Source organism: Engraulis encrasicolus, chromosome 6 (genome assembly GCF_034702125.1).
Source record: "Engraulis encrasicolus isolate BLACKSEA-1 chromosome 6, IST_EnEncr_1.0, whole genome shotgun sequence".
Taxonomy (NCBI): Eukaryota; Metazoa; Chordata; class Actinopteri; order Clupeiformes; family Engraulidae; genus Engraulis; species Engraulis encrasicolus.
Window position 1 is genome coordinate 50,383,405 of NC_085862.1, and position 14,275 is coordinate 50,397,679.

General features: G+C 42.5%; 1 protein-coding gene across 2 annotated transcripts in view; it reads right to left on the reverse strand.

Annotated features, from left to right (window-relative positions):
* Positions 1-155: 155 nt before the first annotated feature.
* The window catches only part of crlf1b (cytokine receptor-like factor 1b), a 23,326-nt gene continuing 9,206 nt past the window's right edge, over positions 156-14,275 (reverse strand). The window contains exons 5-8 of one of the 2 annotated variants that reach the window (XM_063201885.1): positions 10,456-10,613; positions 9,911-10,079; positions 3,397-3,575; positions 156-1,374 (exon numbers count right to left, since the gene is read on the reverse strand). In XM_063201885.1, the coding sequence (XP_063057955.1) occupies positions 1,351-1,374; positions 3,397-3,575; positions 9,911-10,079; positions 10,456-10,613 (530 nt within the window). In that variant the 3' untranslated portion in view covers positions 156-1,350. Of the gene's footprint in view, positions 1,375-3,392; positions 3,576-9,910; positions 10,080-10,455; positions 10,614-14,275 lie in introns of both variants that reach the window. The other variant, XM_063201886.1, reaches the window with a different exon arrangement.

Consider the following 14,275-nt stretch of genomic DNA (forward strand, 5'->3'; position numbering starts at 1 on the left):
CAAAGCTGGGTCTTTATCAGCCAACAAAGAGGATCAAAAGTGATGTGGCTAGTAAATGTTGACCTATTTTTGATTGATTTTTGTTTGTTTAGGATGGTGAGTTACTGACCAACACTGCCCTTCAATTTTATGATAGAAAATGTTTTTGTTCCACGTTACACGTTGAAAGGAAAGACTTTTATTATGAAAGACACTGTCTTCAGTACATTTTGGTCCATGTCTTCTTTATATACAAACATTTCAAATGAGCAGATAGAAAATCAGATACAAAAACATGTATAATAATAATGTATTTAATATATTTTAAGAAGTCTTCTAACATTAAGTAGGCAATATACATGACTAAACAAAACTAAACTCTTTCAACTGGTAAATTCTTTGAAGAGCCGACGTCTGACTAATTACACTGTAACAAGAGGACCATCATAGCAGCATTAAGTCAACATGGTTTCATTTGTGTGTCTGTGTTTCAGTTTACATGAAGCAAGTACTTACAAGCAAAGCTGAAGCTGAATATTTGTACAGTAAAAAGCTTTATACATCAATGTTGTGTTTAAACATCCATAGTTACTGTACGTGCAAATCTTTGCATTTGAGAGCAACCAAGAGCCTGTTAACACATACGGGGATATTTCTGTAAATGCATACTTTTCATCCTCTTGGTACTTTCAAATATACAGAATTTTAACTCACTAAATCAATTTTTTTTTTTTTAAATGAGTTTTTGCTTAAGATTTAAGACCTAAAATGTACATAATAACATGTTTGGCTGGTTCAGTCCATGGCAGAGCCATAGCTCCCATGCCAAATGATTCCATTATCCATGGGCATTTGTTTTGACATTACAGCCATTTTTATCTGAATGTTGTGTAAAACTGTTAGAAAATTAATCTGTTTTATAAAAAATATCCACGTGTGTAAGCGAGATCGCACCACGTCTCTGCAAACAGGAGAACAGAAGAATACAGTCAGTCAGACCCCTTCCACTGAAGTTACATTGCAAGGTCCAGGTTTTCAATATCTCGCCATAGCTCTCCACTCAGTTCAGCTGTGTGTGTGTGTGTGATGTGTGGGAGGCAGGCTGTGCGAGTGTGTGGTCTTCCGGCTCCCTTTGGTCCAGACCTCCAGACAGTCTATAGAGGCAGAACCATCTGAGCCCACATTTCATCACCTCACACTTTTGAGCATCCCAGTCTCCTCCTGCATCTTTTATACCCTGTAAGTCCATCGTGTGTGTGTGTGTGTGTGTGTGTGTGTGTGTGTGTGTGTGTGTGTGTGTGTGTGTGTGTGTGTGTGTGTGTGTGTGTGTGTGTGTGTGTGTGTGCGTGTGTGCTGCACGCAAGCGCTGCACTATGATTTATCACCTTGCAGAATCTGGAAGAGAGAGCAAAGATGCAGACACTGTGAATGTTCTTCCAGGAACCATCATGCATTTGGCAGCCCATCAATATTACCTGTAATGCCATACATTCCTCTGCACAGGAACACTGACGTTTTAATTTTAGAAGACAACACAATGTGTCGGTACAGGGTTAGTCAGCTTTCCTCCGGTCAGCAATGTAATTTAGTTTGACATAAAAATGACATAAATTCTTCCAAAAATGATCCTGTCATGTAACAAATTTAAATCACTTCAATATGGAAGGCAAGAAGAACAAAACTATTGAATATGACATTGTATTACACACAATTGTCAAATTCACTACCACATATCATAGTGATACATTTGTGGATGTGTGTGTGTGTGTGATGGACATAACATAATACAGTCACAATGCCAGGCTTATTTAACGGTGTTCAGAAACTCTACACTTCCTCAATGTGCAGCAAGGTCATTTTTTTGCCAGCATGGCGTTGGTTTGCCTCAGAAATGGAACAATGTAGGTTATAGAAGCCAAGATAGGCATGTAGGCAGACAGACAAACAGACAGACAGATAGAAAGGCAGGCAGACATGCAGGGAGGGAGAGAGGGAGATGAGTCCCAAACATTCAGCTCCAATGTGGCGGCCTGTCATAATTTAGTCTGACTTACGACGGGAAGCAGCATTTTACAGACTCTCTCTTCTTTTCCTTCGCCATAAACAAACCTTCAGAAGAACTCATTACTGCCTGTCGTTAGTTATGTTTTTACATGCCCCCGCCCCTCTCCTCTCTGCTCCCCTTCAGAGCTTTTAGTGGTAATTAAGCAAGCATGACGATCTTTGCTTTTTTTAAACAAAAAATGCCATAAAAATAGCAAGCAACGCAAAAAAATGTTTTTATGTTTTGGGGGACCAATTAAAGGCAAAATGGGGGGAGACTACTTACAATAAGAGCTGATTTAAGCAATTCCCATGCTTCATAAATAATGCTTTAATGTTCATTTAAAAATTCTTCTTCGAAAGACAAAAAAAACTATCACTGTAGAAAAAAAAGCATCAGTAATGACCAAAGTGCCTTTCACTATTAAGTATTAACCATGTTCTGTATGCCTAAATAGCAATACAGCTGTCTCTCTCGTTGTACACCAAAGGCCAAGAACAACTTGGAACACAAATCAATGTCAGTGCCCTTCACACTACAATGAAATTCTCATTTAAGGTGGAGCCTATGCCAGAGTGGTTACATTTCAAGTGTTTTCTCATGCGAAGCTAATAGATTTTCATAAGACCTGTCAATCTCATTTTCAGAAAGTAAAACGCCTGACACACTCTAGCATGTGTAAGTACTTCCGCTGCTTGAGGGCCCATTACCATCAGCTGATTGAGAGCTGATTTGATCAAAATTGTGGAATGGTTTTCGATTTCTCAACCCAGAATTGACACATCTGATATTTTCATACCTTCAAATGATATGTTCATCATTTTCATATTTTCTAACTAAAGCACCCTCTTCAATACCTGTGGGGTGTTTCAGAATGAGGGTTGAGTCCGTGTCTCACATGCCCTTCATGTGAGTCCATAGGAGTTCTCTGTTAATGCAGTCAGCACCAGGGCTGCACTGGTAATCTGGCATACAAGGCATTTTCCTGGTAGACCGACAGTTCTCAGGGGACAATGCTTTTTTGTTTGTTTGTTTGTTTGTTTGTTTGTTTGTTTGTTTCAAATTTCCCCTTGAAGACAATTTAGATGGAGCGGCCCATCAGTGCATCTTTAAAAGTACAGTGGACTGAAACTATCATAATTGGAGCATGGGTGTGGGGGGTCAAGTGCTGGTCTATGCCAATAAATGCCCAGGCCAGTTTGTGGTACCCAGTCCAGCCCTGTTCAGCACTTAGCTGGGTTAGTCACTTATTCACAAACGTAGAATACAACCCACCGCCCAATCCCATGCTTGGGAAAAGCACAACAATAACAATCAATCAAAAACAACAAGTAAACATGAACAGGAAACAGAGTGGAGATGTGCTTACCGACCTGGTTGCGTGTCTTCTGTGACTTCTGCAGCCATGCGCGCCACTGGTCATAGAGCTTGATGCTGACGCTGCCGCACCCAGAGGCGTGTTTGCGTACCCACCCCAGGAACTGCTTCAGCTCCCGACGCATGGCCGCTGTCTGGGCGCCCGACTTGGCATCACATGACCCCATCTGCATACCTGCAGGAAGCACAGGAGGGAGAAGGGAAGAAGATACCAGAGTGAGAAATATAGTGCAATACAATGAAATAAATAATGCCATTATGTATGTTTTTTATAGTATATTTTTTTATGAGAATGTTTTTGGGGCTTTTTGGGCCTTTATTATGACACACTCAGAAATAAAGGTACAGAACACGTCGCTGTGGCAGTACCCTCAAGGGGAGTACCATTGCGTCGCTTGATTGGTACCCCAAAAAAGAGGTGCGTTTAGTTTCTTGCAATGTCGACCAATGTGCATCTGTCACCTCTTTTTGGAGGTACCACCCAAGTGACGCAAGGGTACTCCCCCTTGAGGGTACTGCCACAGCGACGAGTTCTGTACCTTTATTTCTGATAGTGCAGGACAGTGTGAGAGGAGACTGGAAATGAGCAGGAGAGAGATATGGGGTAGGGCTGGAAAATGACCCCATCCGGACTCAAACCGGGGTCCCCAGGGCCATGGGTATGCCAACCCAAATGTGGGGGGGCTTAGCTCGCTGTGCCACAGCGCCCACTATCACCTGTATTTTATTGGATCACAAAAACTTTTCTAAAATGTTGTTGTTCTTTTCTGTACTTTTCCAAGTCTGCTGTTGTTTGTTTATTGTTTGTTGTATGGGGGACATCCCCATGTACCCCTGAGGTTTGCGGTGGCAAGAAGAGGGGGAGGGGTGGGGTGCAGACACGAGTCCACATTGAGCAGAAGGCCACAATAACAGTCGTGTACAGTAATCTGAAAGACTCTGATGAGAAGAATGAAAGAATAAACCACACATACACACACACATAAGTACAGTGCATGCGCACGCGCACGCGCGCACACACACACACACACACACACACACACACACACACACACACACACACACACACACACACACACACACACACACACACACACACACACACACACACACACACACACGTAATTACAGTGCATGCATGCACACACACCCACACACACACACCCACACACACATAAGTACAGTGCATGCACACAAACACACACACAATTGTACAAGTTCTGGGCCACAATGAGTTGTAGGTCCACAACGACAGTCGTGTAATGGAAGAGACAAAGAGACAGAGATGTAGCGAACACACACACACACACACACACACACACACACACACACACACACAATGACCGTCATATAATGGGAAAGAGAGAGATGCAAAGACGCAGCGATCAAGGCAACAATGACAGGAAAAAAAGAAAGACACAGAGCAACCGAGCGGGACAACAAAGGAACAGAGAGAGAGAAAGAGGGAGAGACTGGAGCTGTGGTCTGGCATCGAGTACAGTGCAGTACATTGGAGGTTGTGGAGGACCTGACAGGCAGACCGCAGAGCAGAGGGCTGGGGCCTGGAGCCTGGCTCAGTTCAGCCTACACACTGCTGGCCTGGGCAACCTCTCAAAGCCAGCAGTGGCAATGCTCCATCTCACCTCAGAGGCGGAGCAACGTATAGGGCTATAGGGCAGCAGGGCATGTGCCCCAGGCCCAGGGCCATCCCATATTGGTGGTGGGGGCACTATTGTGATCTTGACAGGATGTATGGGTGGGGCCCTATCAGTGTTTTGCCCTGGGGCCCAGTGTGTACCGCCACTGCTCCATTTCATTACCAAGATGATGGGGTGGATGGGTGTGTGGTAAGGGAGGGGTGGGGGTGAGAGACGTAGGAGGGAAAAGGAAAAAAAAAGGAAAGCGGGAAACAAAGTTTCCTATCTATATAGAGAACACATACCAGCTTTTTAAACCAAAAATTACTGAATTGAAAGGAACATCAACCCCACACTATATTCCATGATGCTCTCTCGCTCTCGCTCTCTCTCTCTCTCTCTCTCTCTCTCTCGCTCTCGCTCTCTCTCTCTCTCTCTCTCTGTATGCCTCTCAAATCTGTTTCCATTCAGCATTAATGTAATAGAGGTTTGATTATGAACTTGATTGACTGGCTCTTCAAAAATAAAGATTGGATTGTTGGAGGGGACACTATCTTTAAGACACATCGACATGTCCCCCGTAAGAGACTGCCGCTCGTTGTTAATGGCGCCCTTTAACGACACTAATGAAAGATGGCTATCTCGCCCGTCTTTGATCATAGGCTTTTGTTGTTCTCCGGTTGCACTGCATACGGTTCAAATCTTGAAGGTTTATCTCGGGTGCAGCCGACACTGAGGAAATCAGGAACATTTGTGGTCGCTTATGAAGACATGAGTATTCGTGGGGCTGTAAGGTCAGCGACAGACGACCCCCCCTCCCCCACTAACCCACCCCACCCCACTCCCCCACTCCCTTAGCTTCTGTACGATGCAATACATGAAATATTCAACAGGGTGAGGAAAGTTCAGATGCACCCCGAAACACACACACACTGGCAGACAGACAGAGAGAGCCACACAAATGTGCACACAATCACACAAAAACATGCTCTAGTCTACGCATATACACATACACTGGCTGGTGTGTATACAGACATTTTTAATTCATCTTTATCTCAAGCAGTTGTCCCACATGTTTTTAAAAAATCAACTATTATACCAGTTCCAAAAAGACCAGACACAAAAACTCTTAATGACTTCAGGCCTGTGGCACTTACATCAGTCGCCATGAAGTGCCTTGAAAAAACTGGTCTTAGCCCATATAAATTATACAGTCCAGGACACTACTGACCCCTTTCAGTTTGCCTACCGTCCCAACCGATCAGTGGATGATGCAGTAGCAATAGCCTTACACCACACACTGGAGCACCTGGAGAGTAGCGGAGCATATGTCAGAATGCTTTTCCTGGACTACAGTTCTGCCTTCAATACCATCCACCCAGGCAGGCTGATTGAGAAACTGACAGACCTTGGCCTCCCAACTCACACCTGTAACTGGATTCTGGACTTCCTTATAGAGAGACCACAGGTGGTGAGAATGGGGGGGCGGGTGTCCTCTGAGCTCACAGTCAGTACGGGATCTCCACAAGGATGCTGCCTCAGTCCTAAACTCTTCACACTGTATACCCATGACCTTCTCTCAAGCCATGACAACACCATCATCATCAAATATGCTGATGACACTACCATCCTGGGGCTCATCAAAGAAGGGGACGAGTCAGGATACAGGTCTGTTGTGAACTACATCATTGACTATGGGGAGACAAACGACCTCATCCTCAACACAGACAAGACGAGGGAAATTATAGTGGACTTCAGAAAACATCCTCCTCCCCTACAGCCTCTGCACATTAAAGGGACAGAGGTGGTGAGGACTGAAAGTCATAAATTCCTAGGCATGCAAGTAACATCAAACCTGAGCTGGAGTCTGAACACCACATCCATCGTGAAAAAAGCCCAGCAAAGGCTGTACTTTATTAGGATGCTTAGGAAGGCTGGACTGAATTACCGCCCTCTTACCCAGGCCTACAGAGGACTTGTAGAGAGCATCCTCACAACAGGCATCACTGTCTGGTATGGCAACATCACTCAGGCTGAAAGGAAGTCTTTGCAACGAATAATCAAGACTGCGGAGAGGATTATAGGCACAGCACTTCCCTCCATGGACTCCATATATGTACAGCGCAGCCATAGGAGAGCAGAGAGAATCATTAAAGACCCACTCCATCCAGCTAACTCTCTGCTCAAACACAAGAACTGCATATACAAACTGAGACACAGTAGAGCGGACAGCATTCCTACCAGAAAAGCAAGGTTTTTCAACAGTTTCTTCCCAGCAACAGTGAGGCTGTTGGCAAAGAAGAACATTTGACACCTTTTTTATTATACTTTTGATCTCTTTGATTTTTATCACTTTTTAATGTATTTTTCTATTTAATTCTATTTATTGACTCAGAGGGCCTGCACAAGAGTTCCTATGTGCTTGGACTAGCCTACTAGTTTATGCACAAATGGCAAATAAAGTACTTTGAACTTTTGAACTTTGAACTTTGATACACAGCTTCATCCTAAAACACAGTCTGCTGCTGTTGTCTAGGAGAACGCTTCTTCCAAAAGTTGGGACCCCATTACATAGGTAGTATGTATTGAGGGAGCAGTGGGGCTTTCTGATATTTTTTTCTCTCAGGCTTCGTCAAAGCTGTGAGTGGCCCTAACAGTATTCATTACCCTTTTTACCTGACACCCCGAAGGCAGTTGGGTCAGTTATTGCAACAATGACCCTGTCTGTTTGCTTGACTCTGTTTATTTGACTGTTTGTGTGTCCACCCGCAGTGCTTTGTGTCGCCTGGGTAGCATCAAAGACAATATCATGTGCATCACTGGACAGGGGTCAAGGATTTGCAATCGCTTATTGCTCTTGTTTCATACAGTGATATGAACTATGATCCAGTTTTGGAGGAGTGAGCTTGGTTGTTATGAGATCGTGGTGTTTTAGTCCACTCATTATGGGAGCATGTTCTGATGATGCACTATGGTCATTATTGTTAGTTACCTACCACTTTGGAAAGATGGAAGCTGCCATGAGCAGGCTGCAGTCACAAACACAGACCAACACACACACACACACACACACACACACACACACACACACACACACACACACACACACACACACACACACACACACACACACACACACACACACACACACACACACACACACACACACACACACACACAGCTACAGTATCTGCCTACCGCTCTGGGGCGTCGAGGCTGCCACTCATTATGAAAGTACAAACCCGATCTCCATAGAAGTTGGGACACAAGGTAAATTGTGAATAATAACAAAATACTGCCATTTTCAAAACGTCTGATTCTTATATTAGATGGAGAAGGGCACAAAGAAAACATATCAGTCATCAAAACTGACCAATATTATTGTTTTGGGGGATATTCATGAATATGTAAAAACAACAGGTCTCAAAAGAGTTGGGACGGGGACAAAAAAGGCAGCAAAGGTAAAGGAAGACTGAAAACAAAACAAAAGACAACGCTTAACAGTTAAATACATTAACCGATGAGATGATTTTATATAAAAAACAGTGTTAATTCCTATCTGGGACATGTCTTGACCAAAAGCCAGCCATTTTATAATCTGCTGGTCCTTACGATGGAGTTAAACTGTTGAAACATAGTAGAGAATGCAATTTGTCCTTACTATTTGACAGAAGGTCTTCCTTCAAAATATAATGCATGAGTGGCTTTTCATGCTGTTTAGAACCCATTTATATAATTCAACGCTGTATTTAACTCTACAGGTGAGTGAGAACAACTTAACCAATACACTACTAAATCCCCATGCCATCATGGATGTTGACTTTTGAATTTAGCACTAACACAAGTTACGTGGTCCATTTTCACTGTCGCACAGGATGTGCAAGACTCTATTATTTTCAAAAAGAATTGACTTCTGCAACTTCTGCTGACTTCTGTAAGCAAAGGACAGTTTCCCATGTCTTCTGGGTCTATTTCAAGTGAGCTTGGGTGCATAGGAGAATGTTAAACCCCTCTATCATTTGCACACATGAAGCATTCTTAATATGGTCAATTTTCAATAGCTGTAATTCTTGGAGAGCTAGAGTGAGACTACAGCCAATATATATTTCATGTCATGAACCTATACAATGATTTTAATGCCAAAAATGTGGTTTATATACGCTATATCATGGCAAATCAAAGGGTTTCCAAAAATGTATGTAATAACTATGGTAATTATTCCCTCTGCATCTTAAATTCTGAGTGACTCAGCCTCTCTGTGATGGTCTTATACCTGGATCCTGATATTGTCCATCCGTACAATTCATTTTGAAATGTTCTTCTTTGTTGTTTTGTCTTATTTGGATGTTAATTACATTTCACTGATCCCTGTCCCAACTTATTTGAGACATGTTGCAGTTTTCAAATTAGAAATGAGTACATATGTCCCCCAAAACAATATTTTTTTTTTTCGGTTTTAACACTTAATATGTTGTCTTCTCACTATTCTCCATCTAATGAATTGATTGAATGTTTTGAAAATGATAGCATTTGGATTTTATCCACAGTTTACCAAACGTCCCAACTTCACCAGAGTTGGGGTTTGTATGTTGCACTGCGTGTATGATCATTAGGTATGATGCACTATGGTCATTATTGTTAGTTACCTACAACTTTGGAGGATGGAAGGTGCCATGAACAGGCTGCTCTCTCTCTCTCTCTCTCTCTCTCTCTCTCTCTCTCTCTCTCTCTCTCTCTCTGTCTGTCTCTCTCTCACACACACACACACACACACACACACACACACACACACACACACACACACACACACACACACACACACACACACACACACACACACACACACACACACACACACAGCTATCTGCCTTACCGCTCTGGGGTGTCGAGGCTGCCATAGGCGGGCTCCACTGGCTCCATATGCCGGGCTTCCTGGAGCCGTAGATGCCCACGGGGTTGCAGCGCACCTGGACGAAGTACACCGTGCCCGGCCTCAGCCCCGCCAGGCGGCACGAGGTCTGGTTACCCACATTCTCCACCACCTGGAGACGGAATGACACACACAGAAGTATGCACTGCCCGAAATGAGAAATACACGTGGAACACCAGTGGTTACCAAACTGGGGATCGGAAGCAAGTCTTGGAGGGGGCAGGGGGGGTCTGGCAGGGGGGTCACAGTCAGAAGGGACTTTTTGTATAAAACCTTGAACATGTGCTTTTATAACCTTTCCATACATTGTTAGTAACAATATTCACAATATTCAATATTCGCAGTGGATAATAAATAATATACTGTATGTTAAGCTTAGCAAAAATATTTGCGTTTGGAAATGGGGTGAGGGGGGTTGGGGGGTCATGAAAATATACTTAGGTCCAAAAGGGGATCCCAACAAAAATGTGTATATACTGTGCATGTACCTTCCAGTTTGCGCTGTCCTCCAGTCGGTAGCGTATCTGGTATTTAGCGCGGAACAGGAAGTCTCTGAGGGCGGGAGGGCTCCTCCACCGCACCGTCAGCTGATCCCCCAGGTCCCCCACACGGTTCACCTGCACGTCAGGAGGGGGGTCCGTCGTCACTACACACACACACACACACACACACACACACACACACACACACACACACACACACACACACACACACACACACACACACACACACACACACACACACATACACACACACACACACACACATACACACACACACACACGCACACAGTACAGTCAGTTGGTCACCCAGATCCAGTTCACCTGGATGTCAGGAAGGGGGGCTCTGTAGTGACGTCTAGTCTCTGCACACACACATGCACGCACACACGCACGCACGCAGGCACCCACGCACAGAATACAGTAAGCACACTTAGGGGGTGGAGGAGTGGGGGCTGTAACCACTACACACACACACGCACAAATACACACGCACACACACACACACACACACACACACACACACACACACACACACACACACACACACACACACACACACACTACGGTCAGCTGGTCACCCATATCACCCACACGGTTCACCCGCATGTCATAGTGCACCTGCACCTGAGTCCGTCGTCTAAAAACACACACACACGTATGCACGCAAACGCCCACGTGCACAGGCATACGTGTACTTTAAAGACTAAAAACATGTAACTTAAAGAAAGCAGACTTACTGTGTCAAACACAATGCCCCTGCTGTCTCACTTTATGTTCTTATAGTCATTCTTGTGCGATAAGTATCATAGTATATTCTCAACCAAAGTGAAGGTGTAGCCAAACTGGCTGAAGCTCTGTCAATATACTATATACATACATATATACATATATACATAGTACGTCTATATACAGTATTTTTTTTCTCTCTTTGCATGATATTGAAATATCTTTATCTCGTCATTGTTGGACTTAGGTGGATCTCAAAAAAGTATTGTCAGTATATGTCATATACTAACTGGACATACAATGGAATCAAAACTGTGTACGGGATAGGACAAACATTAAAGTGAAACACATTTGCGACTTACGTACGTATGTGCACAGGCACCACAGATAATGGAGCAATAAGTAACATTGCACCAAATCTCTAAAGTAGCCTATCAAAACTGCATAAATACATGACTAAATTATCGAATTAAACAGATTGGTTGCTGCCAGGTCACATAATTGCTCATTACCCTAAAATTGGCCTCATAATAACCACTGTTCCACCATTGGAATGCTGTAATAGTCATTGAAAAGATTTTACTATCATAGTACTTTACTACCAAAGTACTTCAACGAGTCTCGAATAACACATTGTGACTTGGTCATTGCCATTCCAGTTACAATTTTATACAACTTATGTACAAACAGTTGTCTTGTCTTAACACAGTAACTTTTAAAACTTCAATTGTTTCGTTTGCAGTTGCGTGTTGAAACTCGGCAAATAAACTGGTCTTGTAACTCTGTGTATATTCCACCAAATCACGTTCCCAAACATGAAATTTCATCACTGATTGATGGTCTGCTGGTACACACGACTGATCTTAATTAAGCGTCGCCTTGGGGAGAAATCAACACACAAAATGAATTAAACACGAAAAATGTGAATATGTGAGTGCCAATATTATGTTGTTAACCAAGCACAACTAATGAAAAAGGCTATTTAGACTTCATTGCCATTTTAAAACCCTTTTTTACATGCGCACGTGTGCACAGGCACACACAAGCACACGCACATTGTCTTTTAATAGATGAAATTGATACTCCTAATGTTCCAAGCACTCCATGTTCTTTGTCGACTGTTCCATTTTGAAGTATTAGCTATATATTAATTCCTCCACACAAACCAGGCACATGCACACAGAAAAACACATTCCATAGCCAAAGAGTCATTCTTTATGCTGCCCTCGTGCAGAGGAACCCTGACCTGAGATAGACCCCAGATGCCAAGATGGTTTTGAAAGTTTTAAGAACCACCACATACAGCATTTGTTCTAGTAATTGTACTGAAGCAGCTGATTCCTAATTGGCAAAGTATTTAGTAATATAAGGTAAAATACAAACCCCAACTCCGATGAAGTTGGGACGTTTGGTAAACAGTGAATAAAACCAAAATGCTATCATTTTCAAAACATTCAATCTATTCATTAGATGGAGAATAGTGAAAAGACAACATATTAAGTGTTAAAACCGAGAAAAATATTGTTTTGGGGGACATATGTACTCATTTCTAATGTGATAAATCCAACACGTCTCAAAAGAGTTGGGACGGGGATCATTGAAATTTAGTAAACATCCAAATAAGATAAAACAACAAAGAAGAACATTTCAAAATGAATTGTACTGACGGACAATATAGGTGTCCAGGTATAAGATCATCACAGAGAGGCTGAGTCACTCAGAATTAAAGATGCAAAGGGAATAATTACCATAGTTATTACATACATTTTTGAATTCCCTTTGATTTACCACGATTGAGTGTATATAAGACATATTTTTGTTAATAAAATCATTGTATAGGTTCATGACATCATGAAATATATATTGGATGTAGTCTCACTCTAATTCCTGGAGTGCTAGAGCTATTGAAAATTGACCATATTAAGAATGCTTAATGCATGAAAATGACACAGGGGTTTAACATTCTCCTAAGCACCTGAGCTCACTTGAAATAGACCCAGAAGACATGGGAAACTGTCCTTTGCTTACAGAAGTCAGCAGAAGATGTAGAAGTCCATTCTTTTTGACAATAATAGAGCATTGCACATCCTGTGCTACAGTGAAAATGGACCATCCAACTTGTGTTAGTGCTAACTTCAAAAGTCAGCCTCCATGATGGCATGCGGATGCAGTAGTGCATTGGTTAAGATGTTCTCACTCATCTGTAGAGTTAAATACAGTGCTGAATGGTATAAATGGGTTTTAAACAGCATGAAAAGCCACTCATGCATTATATTTTGAAGGGAGATCTTCGATTACTGCCACATAGTAAGGTCAAATTGCATTCTCTACTATGTTTTAACAGTTTGTCTCCATCATAAGGACCAGCATGTGATAAAATGGTGGGTTTTTGGTCAAGACCTGTCACACTGTAAGCACTACAGAAAGGAAAACATTGCAAAACATGACAAGGAATACACCCACCATTTAAGCTGGTGAAATCATGTCCAAGATAGGAATTAACACTGTTTTTTATATAAAATCATCTCATCGGTTAATGTATTTAACTGTTAAGTGTTGTCTTTTGTTTTGTTTTTAGTCTTCCTCGACATTTGCTGCCATTTATTGTCCCCGTCCCAACTCTTTTGAGACGTGTTGGATTTCTCAAATTAGAAATGAGTACATATGTCCCCCAAAACAATATTTTTTCTCGGTTTTAACACTTAATATGTTGTCTTTTCACTATTCTCCATCTAATGAATAGATTGAGGGTTTTGAAAATGATAGCATTTTGATTTTATTCACTGTTTACCAAACGTCCCAACTTCATCGGAGTTGGGGTTAGTAGATAATCATGAATTGCAAAGAGAATGTATGGCTGTTCAAGCTAGATATCTCACATGGCGTGCCCATACCCACATGTGGTGTGCCCATACCGACTACATGTCCACATCCTTGGTGAACACATACCACATACAGGGTACTTGTGGTTGGGCCTACCACATACAGGAACATCCAGAACCCACCTGTACCAACATCCTGCATGGTAACATAACCACATCTAGTACCCATTATGATGGCATAACGTACCTACATCTAA